General features: G+C 39.1%; 2 protein-coding genes across 4 annotated transcripts in view; both read left to right on the plus strand.

Moving 5' to 3' along the window:
* The window catches only part of gpr158a (G protein-coupled receptor 158a), a 58,995-nt gene extending 51,633 nt beyond the window's left edge, over positions 1 to 7,362 (plus strand). Inside the window, exons 9-12 of one of the 2 annotated variants that reach the window (XM_017406306.3) lie at positions 872 to 977; positions 2,012 to 2,158; positions 2,259 to 2,342; positions 2,779 to 7,362. In XM_017406306.3, coding sequence (XP_017261795.1) covers positions 872 to 977; positions 2,012 to 2,158; positions 2,259 to 2,342; positions 2,779 to 4,638 — 2,197 coding nt within the window. In that variant the 3' untranslated portion in view covers positions 4,639 to 7,362. The remainder of the gene's footprint in view (positions 1 to 871; positions 978 to 2,011; positions 2,159 to 2,258; positions 2,343 to 2,778) is intronic. The other variant, XM_017406307.3, reaches the window with a different exon arrangement.
* Positions 7,363 to 18,120: 10,758 nt separating this feature from the next.
* LOC108230377 lies at positions 18,121 to 23,895 on the plus strand. Of its 2 annotated transcripts, XM_025003883.2 has the most exons (10): positions 18,121 to 18,299; positions 18,521 to 18,577; positions 18,843 to 18,979; positions 19,047 to 19,147; positions 19,235 to 19,284; positions 19,453 to 19,528; positions 21,218 to 21,300; positions 22,464 to 22,517; positions 22,634 to 22,738; positions 23,270 to 23,895. In XM_025003883.2, the coding sequence occupies exons 2-10, from the start codon at positions 18,524 to 18,526 to the stop codon at positions 23,312 to 23,314; spliced, it is 705 nt and encodes a 234-aa protein (XP_024859651.1). In that variant the 5' UTR covers positions 18,121 to 18,299; positions 18,521 to 18,523; the 3' UTR covers positions 23,315 to 23,895. The 2 variants fall into 2 exon arrangements, with proteins under 2 accessions (XP_024859651.1, XP_037829200.1); XM_037973272.1 differs by lacking the exon at positions 23,270 to 23,895 and having other exon boundaries at positions 22,603 to 22,734.
* Positions 23,896 to 24,006: the final 111 nt, after the last annotated feature.

The following is a 24,006-nucleotide window of genomic DNA, read 5'->3' on the forward strand; positions in this document are numbered from 1 at the left end:
GTACAAAACATTGGGAATGTGTGAGTGATGGCCATTCAGTCAGAGGGTAAAGTTGTTAGATCTTCATGTGTTGGGAAAATCATCATCAAACTTATGGAAGGAAAGACTTTGAAGCTTTGAGACATTTCAGTGCTGGACTTTTGACTTCATTCATGCCTCTAAGCTACTACCACAGTAACTGTTCGTTAATTAGCCATGTGCCGACTTGGACAACGTAACGAGACTGCTGTATGACATTTTCTTGCACAGAGGCACTCCAGTGCTCGAATTAGCTTCAGACAGGACAAGCCTTTGTATCCTGAGTGCACACTGTGCAGAAAGCTTCGAGTCGAGTTTAAAAATAAGGGCTGGAGTGACTCCTCACACCACCGTTGTTTCTGCCACTAATTATCTCATTTCCGACCAACTGCTGTGCCACTGCCAACCTACTGTCTTACTGTCTGATGTATAAATAAACCAAATCTTGTGACCAGATCAAGGTCACACCTCTTTTATTCTGCAAATCCTTGTGACAGAAGGAAGAAAATATTCTGTCCTTGCTGGCAAAGATTCACCCAAGTGGAACATTATGTGAGACAGTGGAACTGACAAGTCGACAGTCGACTCCAGCAGCTTCTCTTTAAAGAGTTTTATAGCAGACACAGCATTATGTATGAAAGTTACAGTTTAGTTCAACTTCACTGCAATGCCAGAATGTACATTAAAAAAAATGAGTTGATGTGACTAAATAGTAAAATATTTTCTCTGTGTAAGTCTAACTAGCTGTCTCTTGTTTCCAGTGTTTTATTATCTGTGGGGTCAGTTTCTTCTTCTCTTTTATCCATTTTTCTTTTTATCTATTCTGAGTTTTCTTACCATCACTTCCCCACAGGTTCACTCTCGCCCATGAGCTCCATCCGGACTGGATGCTGCTGCTGTTCTTCACCCACACCCACTTGACCGTAACAGTTACTCTGGGTCTGCTGCTCATTCCCAAGGTAAGCATTTACATTTGGGTGTTGTCATAGACTGTATTTCTGAAAAGTGAATGAAGCCATGATGTGAAGAGCTGCTGAGTTTAGGACTACCTTTTTACAAACTTCTAGAAAGTAAAAAATAAAATCTAAGATTGCAGCAATTTCTAAAGACAATTACAATTAATAATGTTAGCTTTTGGGATAAAAATTACACAATTATTTAGGCAAACTACACACTAGATAGGTTATTTGGTGCTTCCTATTTATTTTATGCAATTGCAATATTTTTGCTATTAACTGATAGGGAAAAAAACATCTACATGCTCCTTTTGGTCTGCATTGTAGATGAATGTAAGATGTTGGTTTGTTAACCTCAGGAGAACATTGTAGCACGTGTTCTGCAACTCAAATCCTGTAAAAACAAAGTGACTTGACGTTTAAAGTTTCCTCCAAAAAGTTAGGTGTATTATATAATCCACTGCAGAGCGAGTTACATAATTTAATCTGTGCACAAAATACTACCAGGGATAAAGAATGTTTTGATATTTGGTGGGCATCTCCAACCAGCAAACATGTACAGCATTAGAATAAGTGTGTTTTTTTCTATTTTAAACAACTGGTTTGTTGTGTAACATTTGTGAAGGCTAGCGTAAATGGATTTTTTTAGGCTTTTATGCATTAAAAATGAATGGTAGTTTATTTTTATGTAAAAGGAGTAGTTCAGTTTTTGTTTTTTCATTTCAAATGGGGTAGGTGGAGTAGCTATGAGTAGTCAGTATCTGACTTGCAGCAAGCAGAAGTCAGATTGATCTCAGTTAACTACTCTGGCTCATTCAAAAGTACATTTCCACCACCATTTACTCAGAAGATTGGTTGTGTTTGAAATATTATATCTTTATTGTAACACGATCCATCGTCCATTATAACACAGTTTATGTGTTTCAAGATGAACAAAATGAAGCATAATCAGTCTGAGTAATAGTCTACTGCAATTGTTCTGTGAGATAAATTTGACAAAACAATCATTTTTAACCAGTTCTATACAATTCCACCAGTTCCTGTTTGCTGGCACCCACATGAGAGATGACATAGCCTCTGAGGCCTATGAGGATGAGCTGGACATGGGTCGCTCCGGGTCGTACCTCAACAGCAGCATAACATCAGCATGGAGCGAGCACAGCCTGGACCCCGAGGACATTCGGGTAAGTACTGTTCCCATGCACCTTGCCTTTCCATTTGTATAACCTGGCGTTATTTTTAAACCCTTTACAAATACTGAGCCATGGCAGTTTTTTATTGCAGACACCAGAAGAAATGGGCCATCTCAGTTCTATTAATGGCTGTGGCGTAAGGTCTTGCGACAGCCTTTGGGAAAAACGTACTAACGTGAGCAGAGATATCTGTTTGTCTGTTAGAGCTGAAGAAGTCTCTCTACCAAAAGATTTGGGCGCCTTGAGCCTTTTCTTCTCGAGGAAGTGGTTTTACTATTACATCCAGGTGCTTGCAAACATCCACTGTCTTGGATGAAGACACAGATGGAACTAATTCAGGAACCAAGATTAGAGGCTGTTTCAGAACTAACACTAAAAAACTGTTTCCTTATTTGATGCTGTTCAAAATAGTCCTGTCTTTGTTTTTATTTTCAGCAAGCATGTGATATTCAGTAGTGCGTCTTCAACAACAGTTTGTAGTTGTCTGTCATGAAGTGACATGCATGTTCTCTGTGAATTAGATTGCCCATATTTTGTAGCAGTTTTAAACTTCTCATTATGCGCAGTCAAGACTCAATACTTTGCCTTTTTGTTTTTTTTATACCTTTTAGGAGGAGTTGAAGAAACTTTACTCTCAGCTGGAGATTTACAAGAGAAAGAAGATGCTTGCAAATAACCCCCATCTGCAGAAGAAGCGGAGCTCTAAGAAAGGTCTGGGCCGCTCGCTGATGAGGCGCATCACAGAGATTCCCGAGTCTGTGCACCGGCAGTGCAGCCGTGAAGACAAGGAGGCAGGAGAACATGGGAGCAATCGTAACAGCATCTGCATGTTGAAGAAGAACCCCTTAGAGCCAAGTCACCAAGTAAAACCAGTCAAAGAAGAGACTTTGAAGAACAAAGTTTTCTCCCTGAAGAAGTCCCACAGCAGCTACGACCATGTCCGTGACCAGAATGAAGACTCCAATAGTTCTGTGACAGACAAGATGGAGGTGACTCCAGCTGAAGGGTCCCTCCTGGATACCCTCATGGGCAAAAAGCTTGTCAAGAAGAAGTCCAGCGAGAATGTTAATGTCTCCAGTGAATCTACAGAATCTGTCCCTTTAGTTTGCAAGTCAGCAAGTGCCCATAACCTCACTGCTGACAAGAAACCAATTCATCCTCGAGCCTCCATGCTGCAGAAGTCCCTCAGTGTCATTGCCAGCGCAAAAGAGAAGACTTTAGGCTTGACTGGAAAGACTCAAAGCACAGAGGACAGCAATAAGAAGAGTCAGCCAAAGAGCAAAGACACTAGGGTAAATACAGAACCAGAGAATGAGTCCCAGTCCAAAATGATAATCAGCCAGTCAGCTGAGTACAAACAAAGCTCTGCTAAAGGCAGGATCATGAAACAGCCAGTGAGTGGCAGCCAGCCTATAATCTGCTCTGATCCAGTCAAGGGAAAAGACCTCTATGATGTCTCAGAAGTGTGTCCCTGGGAATTGGAAGATCTTCCAACTCCGTCTGAGAACAAGATTCAGAAGCATGTATCAATTGCACCAAATGAAACTACAACAATTCACGGAGGGAGCACTAAAGGAAGCAAATCTCAGAAGCAGAAAGCTTCTGATCAGTCTCCATTGAGTGGTAAGCACTCAAAGGAGAGTCAGAGGACAATATCTGCTCGAGCTGAGGTATGTCCATGGGAGGAAGGAGGTGAGGTACAAGCCAGTCCAACAGAAGGGTCAAGGCAACAAATACATAGTCAATCTAAGTCTAAGCAGCCTCATTCTGCATTAGAAAGCTCCTCAACATATCGGGCAGATGTTTGTCCGTGGGACTTCGAAGAGTTGCAGAAGACAACAGAATTAGCCCGATCACCAGATTCAGCAAAGCAGAAAAAGAGCACCTCACCGGATGGGAGAGGAACAAACACCAAATCAGATGCACCAAAATCAGGAACATCACTCCAACCACCAACATCAAAAGCTGATATATGTCCCTGGGACTACGACAACACTGCAGTTTCTCCAACTCTGGAGAGGACACCTAGTCCTGCACAAACCTCTAAGACTAAAGAATCCCCTTCAAAAAAGAAAGGCACGCCAATCTCAAGGACAGTTGAGAAAGATAAGTCAAAAGACTCTGATGATGAGAAAAGCAGAACAAAAGTTCAGGACAAGAGTAAATCTTCGGAGAAACATCTGAGCCAACACAAAATGGCTGAGGTCTGCCCGTGGGATACAGAGAGTCCACAGGAGGTGCCCCTGGTAGAAAAAAGAAAAAGTGTTAACGTTGGAGCAGCCAAAACAAAGCAGGCAGAAGTTTGTCCATGGGAGTTTGAGGATACATCAAGTAGAAAAGGTACAGATAAAAGTGGTCCGGTAGAAAAGCAAAGCAATCCAAACTCTAAAGGTGGAGCTGCAAGTTCTGCTAAAAAGGCAGATGTTTGCCCCTGGGACTTTGAGGAAAGCACATCAAGCAAGAAGGCATGATACTCAACCTAAATGGACCACTGAAATTATAGTTATTGGTGAATACTTCTTTTTTTTCCACTTGGAAATTGTTAAACGTTACTATTTGTATGGTAACTTGGAAGCAAAGTTGATCCACAAGTTGCCTTCCTTTCCGAGATTTTGTTCCTGTTTTACATATTTTGGAATATGTACAATAATAATAATAATTAAAAAAAAAAAATATCAAGATAAGCATTCCAGATTATGACAGGAAAACTCTGAACAGAAATTGTAGACCAATTATGCAACTTTTCAATCAACAATTTCACTTCATGAGCAATCATCTCGACAGTTATTTTATCTCATATGTTGTTGGGTTAGGAAATGACAAGACTGTAACAATGTAGAATTATGAAATTAAAGTTGAAGTATGAAACTGCAAACATGAGAGCCAAAGAATAAGGTAACATTTGCAATGTTGGCTGGAGATTTCATGAATTAGTTTGTTTTAATCACAGAAGGAAGAAAAACCGTCTATAGCACTTTAGCAAGTTAAATTCTGTCCTTCATGCACGTTTTGTTTTTGTTTTCAAACTTACAGCATATTATCTCATGGAGCATTCCACATCAGCCAAGTTCATACATGTTTCCTTTTTATCAAGCTTCATTTAATTGTAGTTGTCTACAGATTAAAATGCTTCCGGTTCTGCAGAGATGTACTATATGTGCCTAAGTAACTAGCATTGTCTTGTATCTGTTTGAAGGGAAACAAGCAGCTTGATCTTCAGGATCTAGTGACAATGATTTATTTAAACAGCATGCAGGGGTTGAGTAGCCGGACCCTACCGGTTTGTTCACAGATCTGATGTTTTAGCTAACTTGTAATCAGTATTAGAGACATTCAATTTTATATTCCTTAAATCTAAAGGATGGAAAAGGAGAAAACAAGAGCAGGTTTAGTCCAAATGTGTGTCTTAATGGTTTGTGTGTTCATGCATGTAAACAGTAGAGAAGGAAATACCCAGAGGGAGGGATTTGCACCAGCTTTGTTTATGAATCCAGCATGGATCTTTTTGTTGCACCAAATGTGTGTCTGTGGATGCAATATCATGAATTTATGGGAAGGATGTGATTCAGTAATCTAGACATTTAAAATATGAAACATATATAAGATCAAGTCCTGCCCTTGTATTTCCACTCTCATTGCCTTAAATCGATAGTTCAGCTCTTTCGAATTGGGGTGTTGTGGAGAGGTTATAAACAATAATATCTTACCTGTTGTAGATAACTCTTTGAGCAGCCTCAGTTTAATAGAGTTTAATTTTGACCAGATCGATAAGTTAATAGCTAGTCTGAGTGGGACTGAAATCAAAATGGATTGCTGCTTTTTTAAAAACGACTCAGTTTCACATTACACGGTTATTCTGGCAGAAAAATATATGATACTCCTGCTAGATGTGTCCCCAGGATGCACAGGAAGTGCTACAACTGCTGCTTTTTGCACTCGCAACCAACCTTAGAGTTCAGTGAGGTTTATAAAAAGCAATCACATAAACTGCTTTGATATTTTTGAGAATAGTTGTTCTAAAATGCCAGGGATCCTCTTTGGTTTTGGCCTTGCTCGGACTAGTTAAACTCTATTTCTTTAAAATGATGTTGCTCAAAAGCTATCTGCAACAGGTAAGATAATAATTGTTCATAACCTCTCCCCAGATCCCCACTTCAATAAATCCGAACTGTCGTGTTGAGAACTCTTTTGCTGCAATCAGTTTTCCTTTGTGTCTGCATTGATAGTTCTTTCCAATTTTTAATTTTTAATGTAGAGCTGACTAAAGCCCCACTAATGATCAGTGATGATAAAAAAATGCCTGAGTTAGGCTTGGTTTTGTTCTCATAAATTCACAAATTGACTGAACATTTTGAAGGTTTCATGTTGTCTCAGTATTCACCCTTTACTATTCAACTTCAGGTAAAAAATTGAATTTCCCAATTATATTTAAAATGGTTGTTGATCACCTACTGTAAGAAGGTTTACAGTCATGTAGAACTATATATCAGTGTAGCATCTAAAGTGCTGTCTTATGTTTTGTGAATTACTCAATGTCATCACCGATTGTATCTATATTGCATTCAAAGGCAAGATATCCAAGCTCTGGTATAAATTGTCATTAAAACCAGTGTGAGATTTTAATATGATTTCTTCCAAACAAATTAAATCAGTCCAGTGACAAATATTTAGAAAATATCACTGTTACATAGCTACACACACAAAGAAATTACCTCTGCCTCTGATTTGTTAGAAACGTGGATTCTTGGACCTCTTGTATGAACGTTATAATCACCTTTTCTTTGTGAGCATTGTGCACAAATTGATTGACTTGTCTAGGAAATTTTTTTATTTTACAAGGAGACCATTAGGTGTCATTTATCATCGGCAGGATGCTTTCATAGGTAGGATCCAGACAATTATGGTGTGAAAACAGCAGCATTTTCGAAAAGCAACACGTCTTTGGCCTCACTGCCGCATCAGATTTACTGCCCTGTGTGATAACTAACAGGCTTTTACTATTTGTACGGTAACTTGGAAGCAAGTCCTTGTAGTGCTTTTAGATAAGCTATTGCAGATGAATACATTTGTTATACATTTGTATGATCATTTAAAATTATCCAACATTTAGCAAATTAAAGCTCTATCATTTTGGTCAAAACAAAATGAAAAAGAACCAAAACAAGCAATATTAAATGGCATTTTCAAATACGATCAAAGCTTTTTTTCATTCATTTCTGTTGGTTTTAAGCTTCCAGGTGTAAAAAAAAAAAAAAAAAATCTAATTGCCTAAAGAGAAAATTCCACTTGCGCAATATCCCACCATCAAGCTGAAGAATATGTCACATTCTTGCATTACAGTGAATCCACTTTGTTGTTTAGTTTGCATAATTTCTGACTTTCAGCTTGCTGTATGAGTTCTTACTTCAGTCAGTCCATAGATGTCTGTGTAATAAACTGTGTAATACATAACTGGTGTCTGTTACTGTCGGGTTTTCTGGAAATTATCACTGTAATTTATCCTCAACATCAATGACTCGGTGCAAGTTTGAACCCCAGCCCGGGTGTGCAAATCCACACCATTGTTCTTGTGCCATCTTGACATAGACAATGCCGTGTCTTGTAGCTTTTTGTCCACTGATCTTTACCCATGGTGCATTTCTGTTGGCTAGCTGCTTTCATTTAAACCAGACTTTTTGTTTTTGTGACTGAACAAAGTCACCCTATGGCAAATACAACTACTAGTAATGCTACTACTACTATTCAATGCTGTAACGTCGTAAAACTTGCTCTTGTGGCTTCTGCATGAATTCAAGAAATTAGTAGGACCGATGTTTCACTGCCCTTGATAGAACAAAAAAATAAATAAAAAGTTATATTTTATGGACTGTTACAAGTTGTATAGTGAGTGATGCTGTCTCTAACCCACTGTATTCTGTGCTTGTTATGACTATTGCTCTATGACAAGCTTATAGCATCAATATATGGGAATATTTGGTAGATTTATATTGTGTTATATTGTGATAGCATGTACATAAAAGATACCTCCTCTGCAATAAATATTTATATAAAAATGAATGTGTGTTCAGTGGTTTTGATTTTATTTTTTGAAATTATTTGAAGGAACACACATCGCACACAATCTTTCATGCCATAGATTTGAGATCATCTTATGTTATGATCATTGCTGTTTAGGTCAAACCTTGAAAAAATTGTTACGAATGATCTTACACAATCTCTTAGAGCTCAGAGTATGCATTAGAAATGACTCTCAGCTACTACTTAACCAAATTCTAGCTGAATATCTGAAAATTTGAATGAGATGTAGTTATTTTTTGTGTTTCCTGAGGCAGCCATCTTGAATTGAGTTTACGCCAAAGTTTAATCGGCTGTAGATGTATATCCAATGATTACTTGAGCGTTTGACTGAAATCCAACCAATGGTTCTTCACACAGACGGGCAAAAAACAATATAGCTCACTTTTTGGCAACGAGCAACAAAAAGGCTTTGATTTGTCTGCTGAAAAGAACCTCTACAAAACAAAGGTCCTGCAGCATTTTTTGCTCCATTTCTTCTACGACGTCTCGACTCTCTGAAGCAGCTAATACGAGACACTCCCATAATGCTTTTGTGCACCCTGTCCCAGGTTTGTTTGCCTTTTGCTCCCATGTAGTTGGAAAAAAAACCCTGGCCTTTAAGTGCCTCATGCATGATAACTATTGTAGAATATTCACATGTTGGCGGCTGTCCTAAAAGGCTTTTATGGCTTGTTGTGGTGAGATCAATGGACGCCCTGCAAGAAGCGGGTGGTAGAAGATGGTATCAAATGCTGACTTCTTGCAGGAAAAACTTACTGCTGTTACGTTCCTATTCCAGAATAATTATAGCCCAAGGTGAATTTATTTCATTCCTGAGCCAAAGGGAAAATCATTACCTGCTCTATTAACACTTTTCAGCCCCATTAATTTAAAGCATCGCATAAAAAACAGTGTCTACATCATCACAAGCACTTCAGACTCCCTTAATATAGGCAGAGACTGCGATGCAGCCAAATAGCACTGCTGAAGGGGTATTGTGTGAAGCAAACACGTTAGCATTGATCCAAGTGTACAGAGCACTTAAAAACCTTTCTGATAAAATAAAAGATCAATATGAGATGCAGCAGGGAGCAGCAAGAGAGAAACATTAGAGTTGAGAACTATTAAAAAAACTGGCCCAATATTGTTGATCCCTTTGGTATTTACAACAGTGAGATGGCAGTTTAAAGCATCTCATATCCAAAATATTGAACTTTCATCATAGGCTGGTTTTGCATATTAGGTCATTTAATTGAGAGAGAAGCTGCTGTATTAATTCACAAATTAAGAGACAAGTTGTATGTTTTTGAATCCATTTGGAAAGATTGTGTTTTACTGGAACCAGTCATTTGTAAGTCATAGACATTTTAGACAAAAAGTTAAAGCCTCAAATTTAGTTCTGAGTCTTTTTTATACGGTTTTACTTCATATGTACTCAGCACGTAAATACAAAAAGATGGAAAAGACAAAAATTACACTATAGACAAGTGTGCTTCCTATTCTGTTTCAAAAGTGTCTTCTAACCAAACCCATAATCTTCTCCTAAACCTAAGATTTTGTTGCACCATTTCAAACAGCACCAGGAAATTGAAAATAATTGTTCAAAAATTTAAATTGGGAAGTCAGTCATTTAAAGTTTTTCAAAGGTTGAGTCCTGAAAGAAAATCTTTATTCTTGTTTTCCCAATACACATGTTTAGCTTCAAATATAAGGCAGTGAAATAGTGTTTTCCTAAGTAATTATCCAAAGTGCTAGGTGTGCATTATAAAGGGTATTTTAGGATTCTAGATTAATTCATATGTCCACTAAATCATAGCTTTGCAACTTTGTTCACTTCATATCTATACCTTTTGGTTACAAAAAGGAACTGTCTGCTGTAAGTTTCATTGTACCATCCTCCGTCCACATTGTACTGCAAAGGGCCTCTGTGCACTCACTTTTGCTCTTTTTGCATCCACCTTGTCACCGCTTCAAACCCATCCAGTGCTGATGATTTAATTTACTGGAGTACACTTCTGAAATGAAGATAAGCAGATTTGAAACAGTTTTATCGTCACGACTGGTCATCATTGGTATAATTAGGCCTGCTCGTTCAGGGCTGTAGCCCCGAATGTTTTCTGAATAATCCTGGAGCTCAAAACAAAAGAAATTTTAAAATGCAGCTGTATTAAAAACTGGTGTTAACACCAGCAGGCCAGGTTGTGCTTTTTCTGTATTTCATACAAGCAGCATCCACTCTCTGTTGAGAGTCTGTGCACCAGGTAATTGTTATCACAGTGTGTAAGCACTTACCATCTTTAACGAGGGTTTAGATATTGTGAAAATTGGTTTCAAAGATAAGTACAAATTGTTATGATATGCAATGACGTCGACTGTGCAATAAAGCGCAGCTTGATCCTGTGCAGGCTGGTGCTTCTGCATGTCTAACGGCATGAAAGGTTGCAGGGATACAATGTCTGTAAAAAGTATTCACCCCCTGGGATGCTTTATGCTTTTATTGCTGTAATAAATCAATCTTGGTCAATATAATTTGGCCTTCTTTACAAAAATTTAAAATAAAAATTTTCTTCAGTGTCAGTGAAATCAAATTTCTACAGAGTAATGGCAATAATATAAAAATATGTGATGTAAAATAAGCAACTGCATGAATCACCCCCAAACAAAGCCACCACAAAGACCAAAGTGACTGTCTGAATTCAACTCAGAGATTATTGAAAAGTACAAGTCAAGAGATGGATACAAACAAGTTTCTAAGGCCCTAAACATCCACAGGAGTTCTGTTAAATCCATCATCAAGACTTGGAAGAAAGGTGGAACATGTGTAACTCTACCAAGAGTAGGGCGTCCTTCTTGCACTGAGTAACCGTGCAAGAAGGAGAATGGTGAGAGAGACCACCAAGAGACCTGTGAGCTCTCTGAAGGAGTTCCAAGCTTCAGCAGGTGAGATGGGACAGACTGAGCTACAACAGCTGTTGCCTGGATTCTTCACCAGTCTGAGCTTTATGGGAGAGAAATAAAGAGGAAGCCATTGCAGAAGAAAACTCATTAAACCTCGTCTGGAGTTTGGCAGCCCTGTGATGGACTTGCGACCTGTACCCTACCTCTCGCACAGTGACTGCTGGAGATAGGCATCAGCTCCCTGCGACCCGGAAAGGAGATGCGGGTAAAGAAAATGAATGGATGGAGTTTGACAAAGAGTTTGACCAACAGCTTCAAAGTAAATCTTCGCAAATTTTGAAATTAAGCAATTTCCATTTAACTAAATCGACTCTTTCTATCTCCCTCTTTTTGTGGCATTATCTTTCTGAAGCGAATCTCCCTTCTTCCATACATACAAATAAACAATAACCAAGCTTTTTATAGAAATAATCTCTGTCAGCTAAATCCTGGCTGCAAAAGAGGCAACACTGTGCGACAAACTGAGCTCCCTAGATCTCCCGTTGTGTGTGAGAGAATCACAGTCAAACTGCTGCGTTGCTTCATTGTTGACTTTGCAGGACAGCGGGGGGACAGGGTCCAGCATGGCAGGGCTTATTTTTAAGCATCAGACGGTGATTTATCCGTGAATCACAGCCTTTTGAGCCACAGCAATGTGGGCAGTGATGGACAGCGGCTAAAATGAGGGACGGGAGATGAGAGGCAGCTGATCGCTTGGTTCAGGCCGGCGTGCTCCGCTGCTGACTCATCCGTCTCTCAGATACATGTGAGGCCGGGGTAGGGAGGTGGGAGAGGATTTTGAGGACATCTCATGTTCAGTGGTGTTGATTCATGACTCATACAGAGAGGGGGGTGCATGTGTGGGGTGAGCCACAGAAGATATGTGATGGATGCACAAGTAAAAACACACAATAAGATTACAAGAGATTAGGTTTTATATACAGTACATCTACTGTCCATGAAAAAAAGAACAAAATAGTATTTAGTAGTTTTCCATCCATCCATCCATCCATCTATCCATCCATTCATTAATCCCATCATCCATACAGAACATACATACATTTTCTTCTACTTATCTGAGGTTGGGTTATGAAGGAGCGGAGCAAATCCAAGAGGAAACCCTACCAACCCTTTCCAGCTCCTTATAGGAGATACAAAGGCATTCCCTCGGTCTCCTCCCAGTGGGACATGCTCTGAAAACCTGCAAAGGGAGGGGTCCAGGAGGCATCCTAATCAAAAAACCAAACAACCTCAGCTGACGTCTTTTAATGCAGAGGAGCAGCAGCTCTATAGAGCGCCCCTCAGATGGTTGAGTGCCCCTACCCAATCTCTAAGGCTAACCCAACCACCGAAGGGAGGAAAGTCATTGTAGCTGCTTGTATCCAGGATCCCGTTTTGGTCATAATCATGGTTACTCTGACAGAAATATTATGATATTCCTGCTGGAAGTGTCCCAAGCTGCACTGGACGTGCCACAACTGCTGCTGTTGCCTTTTGCAATTGCATATAACGATAAAATTATATGTAAATAAGTATGTAAAGCAAAACAGAGGTGTAAATGTTTGTAAAATTGCATCCATAAGAACTTCCATAAAAGTTTTGAAACTGGAGTTATTTAATGAATGGCTCACGATGTGCAATTTCTGGCCGGTACATGTCACACTGTCGAGATTCTACAATCTTGGTAGTCACACTGTAGACGCTGGACTGGGCGACTTTTTGTAGCAGAAGAATTGAGTAGGTCACAAAGATCTGGCAGAGATACCAGTCCAACAGCAAAAGGAAACTAAGTGCCGACATTGATGCTTTGATTATTATATTCTGACTCTGAAAAGAGGCAGAGAATCATCAGCCAAGGCAGCAGTCACATGGCAGGGTTTTTCCAGAAAAGTTTGGCCTCTGCTTGGATGTTTGTTGTTGAGTCAGTGAGTCTGACACAGTGAATGACCACAGACCACCAAATCAAGCTCACTGGTCAGAGATTTACACTGAATTATCTCCATATGGCTAATAGATGTGTTATTTCATTTCCTTTATTGTTTACTTAAGCCTTAACATCAAGCAATAAATAACTAGTATTTGTATTTGTATTTGAGTTAGTATTTGTGGATACGGCTTATTCTCAAAGTCGGTTCCAAAAAATGACTTTTAAATGAAAACAAAAGGTGTGTTATTGTGTCTAACTGTGTGGTCCATTCTAACATGTGTTTATTTGTGATATGCATGCTGTTGCATACGTACATTTACATTTATGCCTGCTGCTTAACAAAAGCCTAACAGTACAGTATGAACTCACAAGATGCTGAATTCAGTGTTTCCAGCCTCAACGGGGTTTTCATGCCTGAAGGAGGCCTTGGCGGTAGAAGCAACCGTGACTCAGAGCTCTCCTGTTGTACACCACCACCTCCACGATCGGAGGGAGGAGGCAAACCTTTTAACGCAGTTCTGCACTTACTTGTCCATTCACTATTCAATGAGTCACTCACTCATGTGCATGTGTAAAATAATGAACAGGTCACTGAATGAGTAAACTCATACATGAGTCATGAAAAATGCTCTGATTTGGTTGTTGCTAACTCGAAAAAATAAAAAGCTCGTCAAAACCTTGACATTCTCACCACGCCGCTGCAGAGTTCTGCACACAGATGAGCTCTTACTTGTATAAATGTCAGCTGAAGACTAAAAACATACATGAAAACCAAATTCATACTCAACACTTATTTCTTAAAACCAGCAAAAGCTTCTATATTTATCTGTATACTTATAATTTGTTGAGATTTTTCTGTTTTTTTTTAAATATGACTGTGATTACAGCTCTAATGGGCACATAGCCTTTTTAATTCAGTCAGTTATTTATTTATTTTATTTCAGATGGATCTGTATTTAGTGGAAAATTGTTCATATATGTAGTTTTTCCCCTCACCTTAATTTGCTGAACTTTTTAAACATGGAAGTCGAAACTTTACATAACAGTTATAGAGACATGCTTTTTTTAACATTAGTTCAAATAAATCTGTGTTCGTCCATATCTCTAAAACACACTTGCATCACAAAATCATGGTTAGTAATTTTAAGATACCAACAAATCCATTTTGTTATCTTAAAGGCAGAATAAATCATCAATATGAAAATGTATAAACCCTAATGAGTTTACTTTTCTAACTCAAACTATGACTTTTTTTTACTTCCTAATCATACCGTTTGCAATTAGGAGTGAATTAAAGCTTAAGGTTTATTTATCTAAAAAGGACAATGCACAATACCCAACATGACTACAACTTAGGAGAACATATAGATGTTTCATCTGAATGTATTTCTATATATGAATATAAGTTTATATAAGTTTATACAACAATTCTGACAAAGTTGGAACACTGTGTGAAATGTAAAAACTGAATACAGAGATTTGCAAATCTCATAAGCCCATATTTTATTCACAGTGGAACAGTAAACTTATCAAATGTTTAAACTAAGAACTTGTGCCATATTTTGGAAAGAAAATAAGGTCATTTTAAATGTCTTGGCAGCAACACGTCTCGGAAATGACAGGACAGGTGCAACTAAAGGCTGTAAAAGTAATACTTGAAAGAGTGTTTTTCAACTAATAAGGTAAATTGGCAACGTCATGGAAAGAGCAAAAATACTTTTTCTGGAAAATCTGCAACCATCAGAGCTGATTAACAGAAGGCTGAAGTCACAAAGCATCTGTGGAGCTTTAAGCTCTGATTGGAGGAGTTTATCAGTAACAAACTCGAAACGTTGGTGTCAACTTAGAGTAAAGAGAGCACAAGAACTGACTGAGGCTAGGAATCTATCTTCAAGGTAAAATACCCTATATCTGAGACAAGATTATCAATACTCATTTTTTATACCAGACAACAGGTCAGTAAGAGGACTGGGTATTAAACAAGCATTTTAGATGAGTTGAATCGCTCAGAAGTAAAGATGGGCAGAGGTTCGCAAGTCTGCGAAAAGTTGAATAACATACCTTAATGGAAAACTGGAAAAACTCTGAATATCCCTCCTTCTACAGTTCATATTATTGCCAACAGATTTCAAGAATCTGGAGAATTCTCTGAGCTCAAATGTGATGTGGCAAAATGAGATTGAGGACAGAGCTTTTGGTCAGAGAAAACAATTTAGATATAGACTTTGTAAGGTAGCAAAAATAAAGAAAACAGAAAATTAATATGTCATCTTTCAGTCGGTTTAAAACGTACGTCCACTGTCTCACATGCAGAAGACAGAGTGCTTGGTTAGAAATTCAGGTGTAGACCGTTTCCTGATGTTCTCTCCTGATTTGTTATCTCGAGAAAACACACAGGCAGAGAAACCTCACAAACAGCAAGGAGGAGGAGGAATGTGACAGACTGTGGGCTGAACACTTTGTGTAACAATTCTTTATTGAGCTGAGTCAACAGACAGGAGGATAAAAGCAGGTTTTATGCAGCCAGCACTCATAAAAGGCAACAAACAGGCACACGGTGAGGTAAAAATAAGAAAGAAAGAGAAAAAAAAAACACTGCATGGATTAAAATTACAAGAGCAAGAGACAAGAAAACTGCTTTGAAATGTAATTTCTGGGACACACAATAGGTTGTCTACCACATGGGGTTTTATTCAGTCTAAACTAGGTTTAGACTATGTTGTCAGCGTGAAAAAAGTTCATTTTTTTAACAATTTTTATATATAAACAAGGTGATTTCTGCAATCCTAGTGCTGCTTGGAGCACTTCCTGCAAAAATGTCCTAATATTTCTGCCAGAATAATCACCAATCACAAAAGTGATAGCAATGTAAAAGTGGTTTCATGTGATTCGCAAAGACATTTTGACGATTGGAGTTGTTTTAAGATGGCAGCAGTCCACTTTGGTCCCTCTTGAACAAGCCATTAGCTCATCAGTTCGATCAGAATTAAGCTTTAATTCTCCAAACTGAGGTCATTCAAAGAGCTATCTACAACAGGTAAGATACTAATTGCTCATAACTTTCTACAAAACCTCTTTTTGAAAGATCTGAACTGTCCCTTTAAAGGGAAAAGCCTCATACTGCGGGGTCTTCTTGAAATCTATTAAAACATGGTTAGCAGAGCAGAATTGATGAGTCATATTTTCTCTCTCTTTTTTTTCATGATTTTGTGGTCAGCAGGTATAACTGGATGTTACCATGGAAACGCGGCTCAGCCTATCAGCCCAGTGCGCAGTGCTGGACAATATATTTATATTTTCACACTAAACCACAATAGAAAAACACATCTTGCAACACATTTTAAAAAAAAAAGAGTCAAAGCTTTTATAATTGCAAATGAGACAAGCTTCCATTTGGCATCTATTCACTCGTTATGATTGATTGCACCAAATTATCTTAAACCCAAAAGGCTAATAGGCAATTTATCTCACTGGCTGACAGGATGAGGCCATTTCTGGCTCTTCTGTAATGTCGTCTGACTAGGATAATGAATTGGGCCCCAAATGAGATACAGTATTCTTTGATTGAACCTCAAAATATTGGCCATCAGTGTTGATGTTACTGTTACTGAAACCCAAGGTGTCAATCACCAGACTCCTTCTTCACAGCTGGGGTTTATTAGATATTTATGGGCATAATTGGATCAGCGCTGCTCGTTCATGTTTGGAGACAGCTGTGCCAGAGATGCACACGGGAAAAAAAAGTAAAAGGATAACAGATTCCTCTGTAATTATCTCACTTGCTGATTGTTAAAAACTCAGTATCTGTGACAGAGCTCGAGTGTGACTGGGAGTTGCGAACTTCCTCGCCACGGCGTGTTAAAGCGTGTGTTGTTCTGTGAAGTGATGAGTCCTGCCTGGCTGCAGTCGTCTCCGTGCACTGTTGTGATTAATCGTCCGGGGCCTGATGACACTTTTCTCCCAATTAGGGGAGGCCTTCAGCTCTGTGTGCAGAGAGGAAGTCACTTCTCAGAGAAATTCCCGTTTTGTTTCTGTCAGACTGCTATTTGAAAGAAACACACACACAAAAGCACACACTTCTTCAGCTGTGAAAGCAGTGCCTTGAGTTGGCGTTGAGTCTTTACTCAGTTTTGTGTCATTTTAATCTGTGTCATTTGTCTTTTCTGTCTATTCATCATCCTAAAGCGCCAAGTTCTGCTAACCGTTACTTTTTGCTTCCACGCTGCTCGTACAAGTTTTCTCTTACTGATCAAAATGTGCCTAGCAGGACCTACAAGCTTCTGGTTTTACACGTGTTTTGTTTGCCTCTGAAGCTAGAACTCGAACTGTGACCATGTTTCTATTGCAGGCATAAATATCAGGTGAAAACAATGCTGTATTTTGCATTTCACCTATATAAAAAAGCACATAATTTACCAATCTGACGCCTGATCAGAGCTGTACCCTGCAGGACCTTTTGTCTTTCCACCCCTTACTTCGATTGATGACCTTGTAATCGTCATGAGAAGAGAATTAAAGGTCAAGCATTCCTTGAAGGAATGCATATCGTCCGGTGCCTTTCACGTCAGAGTTTTAAACTAAGATCATGCATGTGACCAAAACATCTTTATTTCATTTGTTTATACACAGGTCACTCATGTGACACTTTTCTCCTGCGTGGATGATTTTTGCAAATGGTGAAAAAGGTTTCCCCACGCCATTAGCAGCCGTAACGCCTTTCTCCTGTGTGGATGTACTGATGCTGTCTCAAAAAAACACCATCAATGCCCTGCCTTCTCCCTCCCCATTATTTATTATTTCAGTTTCAGGAAGTTGGTCCTAGTCCTAGTTAGCTACCAGGTCATGTCCTTTCTCTTCTTCTATCTTGCGTGTTTTAAAGCTAAAACACAAGAAAAACAAGTATATCAGATATTTATCCTACTGATGGTATTATTTATGTATTAGAGGGTTTATACGGTCTGTCAAGGCATCCATTTTTTCTGTTAATTCATCTCATTTTCCCCCTCAGAGTTCAGGTCTGCGTCAGCTGCGTAGCGCCCCCCAGTGGCGGAGTGACGTCACCGTTGACCAACGGCCGACTCTTTTTCAGGGTTTTCTTTTCCTTTTTTTTCTTGTTTTACATGTCGACAAAACCCGACTAAACCCAGCTGCTTGTTCCGCTGTCCGCGTTTTTTAAAACTCTAAACACCACAGAAGAACCAGCTCTTTAAGGTAAGTCAGTAGAAACTTGTAAAAACCTGTAAAAAGTAGCTTCATGTCGCTGCTAACACAGCAAATATACATGTAAATATATAACGGCCGAACCCACAGTCGTTTAACAGTTTTTTTTAAAATTACACATTATGCTTGTATTTATTAGCCTAATTAAGCTAAACTTATGTCTAGGCCTGTGTTTTTGTGTATTTATAAATATACCTGTCTGTCTGTTTTAGGAAATGATGGATTTCGATGAAACACATTGTTCTCAGTGTCCAGCTCATAAAGGAATGGTCAGTTTTTCATTAATATTGCAAGTTTTGTACACAAACACCTTATGAGTTACAAATATATACTAAATACGACTTAAAGTGATCACTTTTTAGGATTTGTACCTTTGAGCTATACTGTTTTAACAGGGAAAATTGGTTCATTTTAATGTAAAAGTCGTGCAAAAACAAGACATTTTACTGTTGATTTTTAAAATGTGGCGCTTTACTTTCCTCGCAAGTGGAGTAGGAACCGTATTATTGTGATGCTACTGTCTTGTTTCCACAGGTCAGGAGAAACGTGGAGGACAAACGGGACGAGTCCAGCAACAAAAAGGTCGAGCTGTCAGCCGAGGCGAAGACGTCCGGGCCCAAAATCTCTCTCAGGGTTTGTTGCTGTGTTTGCAGAGACTGCGGACTCTGCAGGTAGGTGTGCCATGCAGTCAGGACATCCTCTCGAAATCCACCTCATCGCTGAGTTCAGTCATTTCAGAGCTCATCGATACGCTGGCGGTGAAGATGAGGATGCCAGGGGTCGGCGTCTCTGTGCCGGCTGTGGGAAAGTAGAGGACATCCAGCGTGGGGAGGACAAAGGCAGGTCCACGCTGGGAATAAGGTGTTTAACGTCTGATGTGAGGGGGAAGAAAAGCCTTGTTTACTCTCCGTTTTGTCTTTCTGCAGGGACTACTGCAGCGCTGATGCCCAACACAAAGCACAAGGCCAGGGTGCCGGTGAGTCACAGCCGTACCCACGTGTGTGTGTGTGTGGGTGTGTGTGTGTCTGAATGAATTTCTTTCAGTTAAAAGAAGGCTTTCGTTTGACGTCACCGCACTTAATCACTCAATTACAGCAATTTCCAGAGGATAAGTCTGCTTTATCCTGGCTGTTTCTGCCTCCAGGTAGCACGCAGGCAGCTGACTGACGGCGACGAGGCGGCGGCGGCGGCGGCGGCGGCGGCAGCTCTCGGGGACCAATGTGAGATCATTCGCACACCGTTAGTCATTCGGTTCGAGTTCGAGTCAGCTGTGCTGGAAACATCTGAATCACGCCAGCGCACAATCAAATAGGACAAAGTAGTTCACATCAAATTAAGTTTACTTTAAGAAGGAGGACATACAACATGAATGAGACATAAATCGAGATACAAATGAGGCCAGAAATCTCCCAACAAAAAGAAACTATGGAAGTACCAGAGGTGTTCTGGGACGATTATGATCTCTGCCAGCACATAGCTTCATACCCACTGTTCAGAGTTTGGGTAAAGTGAATGATTAAATGTAATTTCCATTGATTAACAGGAAATTTTGATAGAAAAAAAAAGGGATCTTGTGGGTTTTTTTTTTTTCCCCAATATATTTCCTTCAAAACCCAAAATGTGTCATTAGCCCCATTATTAAAAATATAATACAGCAAAAACACAAATGTTTTCTCTAATTTAGAGTAAGAACTACAAAAAGTGTTATTTTTTGCCTGAGCTAAAATATAAAATGGGGGGAAACTACAGATAAAAGCTGAAACATGATATAGTTTGAAAATTCACAAATTCACATTCTTAAAGGGCGATTAACTAAAACAGCTGAGAATCAGGTTTTAATTAGGTCTGACGCGTCTTTTGTGCTCAATTTATCCACTTTTATAATCTTTTCAGCTCACCACAGCACAATATCCTGTCATGATCAGGTGCTGACAACAAGTGGAAAAACCCGAATAACTTCAGAAATCCTGGAGAACTATTGGTCAAAGCCACTTTAAACGATTACAAGAAAATCTGGCTGCTTGAAAGCAAAAACCTACAGAAATGTGGAGTGGTTTAAAACTTTTAAGCACCACTAAAGCAAATCCACAATGGAGTATATTTGGATAAAATGTTCCAAGGATAAAAAAAAACATGAAGCGCTGACTTGACACTGGACGTTCTGATGTTTTTAATCCTTGTGGACTTTTCTTTTTGGAGCTGCAATAGTCAAAGAGCAAACTTTCAGTAATTGGGTGAAGAGTGAAAACAGAAAAGGACGAGCGCAGATTAATTTCTTCTGCTCGATTTCATCACAAAATCTGTGTGAGTGAATGAGAGAGATGTAAAATCCGCAGCTCGTCGCAGAGATCGGTGGCCAGCTCCGCTCACAGGAAGCCTGGGGACAGACGCGCAGCAGCAGACGGTGTGTTTGCTCTTCTGAAAGGCAATCGGAGGCAGCGTGATTGTAAGAACTCACCGTGAGTGGGCTGCACTGCTAAATGGATGGAGGAGACTGTCTGCATCGCAAAACAGACATATCGATTTCTTTTTCTGGAAGTCAAATCAAGCCCCTTCTCAGAGGAGGCAGCAAAAATAATATGCGCTCCAACCAAACTGGTTATAGGCTTCAATTGTACACTTCAAATTAAAAAAAAAGAGGAGAGGCAGAAACAAATGCTACTTTATGTAACTCCGTTAACTGTTGTGCTGCGGCTCCTCTGTGCTGTTTTTGAGGAATCAGATTAAATACTTTCAAATAAATCATTAGTGTCAAAGGGTAACATCTTTATATTTCATTTAAAAAAAAAATTTAAAAAAAAATTAGTTTCCAATAATTTTCATTTCTGACAGTGAATACTTGCAGTGTGTTTTTATCCACACAAATAAACACACTAAAGTAGATTTGCATCGTATATCTTTGTCTCCAGCCCCTCGGCCGTTCCTGACAGTGACAGGAACTGTGCGTTTGGTGAACTCTGACCCCAGAGTGACCTCTTCACGTCAGGCTTCTGTAAGTTTCAGAGCAAATCTAACAACAGCTTTTAACGGTAAACTTGTCTGTATTAATGTCACAGCCAACGAAAGCTGATCAGGTTTGTTGTTTCTAAATGTACACCTTCCTCGTTTGATTAGATCTGCCTGTATCTTGGTTTGTTTTGTACATAAATGCTCTTCTGACTTATTTTCTGTTTATGTCTTAGAATTTTTGACCAGAAATCATGCTCATGTTTGTGTTTTCCCTAGATATATTTGTCCGAACTTGCAGATTTTGTCTTCCTTTTATAGAATTTTGTGTTTTAATAATTGCAACAAATTATGACAAAAGCTTATTAACATTATCAGTTGAGCAGAGGAAAAAAAAACATAATAAATCCTGAAAAAGATAAATATTACTGTTTTATCGAATGGTACAACCTCACATTTATAATGTGATATAATATAATATAATTTAATTATAATTGACTGTTTTGAGATTGGATTACATTTGTTGTGTGTTTGAAAACTTGACTCAATGTGTGTAAGGTTGACACCCCCGTTAAAACAAAACTACAGCATGTTTGAGTCACAAAATGATCGCACACTTTCTAATTTATGTATATTTACTTGTTTATAAATATACAGATAAGTAAACATAAATGTAAAGGTGTGAGTTTGTTGTCAGTTTTAGTTTATTTTTATAGGTTTTGTGGATAAAATTATATTTAAACTGCAGCGACTGATTATGACCACTAGATGGTGGTGTTGCTCCACATTTTGTTGCAGCTTTGATTTGTTTGAAGTTTTAAACTTTGTTGGTAGGCCCACCAGAAACTACAAAAAACTACCGTATGTTACACAGAACAGGGAAAGTCTCGTTCGGTCCTTCCTCCTGTAATTTTGACATGAAGTAAAAAAATTAAGTAAAATAAAAGTCGACACAAAATAAACAATGGAAGACTGTTAATTAAGAATTATTTCCTCCTTTCCTTGCTTTTTCATTTCGAAACAGGTGTTTTTGAAGTGTTTTATTCCTTTATTCATTCATTTATTCTTGTTCAGACCTGAAAAATAATAAAAAAAAGAATAATTCCATTTTAAGACTATGTAGAAACTCTGGGTTGAATTCAAAGTGACTCAAAGATGAACCTTACAAGATTGTCATGAAATGCTGTTTTTCATTTTTATTTTTATTAGAATCAGCACCACACAGACTTTTGCAAGCAGGAGGAGGAGAACGATGTGCACGAGGTTAGTTACTGTACCTTAAAACAAAATACAAAACAAGAGCTCTTTATCAAATCCATCATTTCATTGATTGTTTTTGTTGTTTCAGTACAATTAAGTGTCCTGTCATCCATCCCCAGAGCTACGACCAGGGGTGGTCAGGAATCGAAGCCCCCAGCTGTAAGCCAGGACCAGTGAGGAGAACCAAAGGCCTCCACACCGCAGGGATTTTTCCACAAGAGCAGGTAAACAGGGGTTGCTGTTCTGTGCTCAGATGACCTTGTGATCACAGAAAGCACCGCAAGAGTGTCTCAAGCCCCATTCTGAACTAAAATTGATGTCAAATGGATCTTTCTTTTCAAGTCGTACATACAGTAAAAAGAAGGAAAGTGTAATCCTGAAGGCTCATTTTTAAAGTCATGAAAGGTGCATCAGGAAAACATACCAACATGCTGTTGCTAAATTAGAAAATCAGAAATATATTTACAAAAAACAATTCCTTCTTCCTTCAAAGTCTAAGACTTGTTCCAAGCAGGTTATTAAATGTTGCTACGCTTGCAGTGTTCTCAAAGTAAAACTTGATTTTACCTCCTTCTCCACACATTGTGTTGGTCTTGTGGCAGCTGAAACACAATCCTCTGCCTGTGATTATTGACAGCGGGACATTGTGAGACCCAAAACAAGACGTGTTTGAGGCCCTAACAGGAGTCTGGGTTTTGTGCCAGCATGAGATTACAGCCCAGAGCCTCTGAATGCTGCCTCTGTTTCCTCCACAGATCTGCAGGGAACGCTTCAGTGGGACCCCCTTCCGCCTCCAGTGAAGTGAAGAACGTGACACCCCAAAACTGTAGCTCCCCCTCTGACTTTGTGCTCCTTTTCGTAAAATTAGTTTTGTGGCATTTCGAGAAATTTGAGCTGTTCCAGCTGCAAATTCTGTTGAAATGAAAACTAAAAACAAAGACATGAACAAGTAAAAACCTCTGTTCTCAAATGCTTTCAACAGGAAGACACAGCAGTAACAGTCTGCACACTTCACTAATCTTAATGATAGATAGATAGATAGATAGATAGATAGATAGATAGATAGATAGATAGATAGATAGATAGATAGATAGATAGATAGATAGATAGAAGTGGGTGCCTGTTGTTGTTCATGATAGCATTTATTCTCCTTAGCATCCTCACTTCAGCCACCTGTTACTCTGATGGTGGAGCTCACCTTTTTTATCAAATGGTAAATGGCCTGCACTTGTATAGCACTTTTATCAAGTCCAAGGAATCCAAAGCACTTCACACCACAATCACAATCAGACACAACAGCTGAGATGAAAGGCGCAGGAGTTCGAACCAGCAACCCACTGGTTGTAGGACGAAGCCACTGCCACCCCAGTATCAGTTCATTAAGTCTTGCCACTGGCTACAGCAGTCCTGAAGAAGGAGCACAGCAGAAGCTGGCAAATGGTAAAGGATCGTACTTTCCAGCTTGTCCGGCTGTACACCTAGATGCCTGTAG

This window comes from Kryptolebias marmoratus, linkage group LG21, assembly GCF_001649575.2.
Source record: "Kryptolebias marmoratus isolate JLee-2015 linkage group LG21, ASM164957v2, whole genome shotgun sequence".
Lineage (NCBI taxonomy): Eukaryota > Metazoa > Chordata > Actinopteri > Cyprinodontiformes > Rivulidae > Kryptolebias > Kryptolebias marmoratus.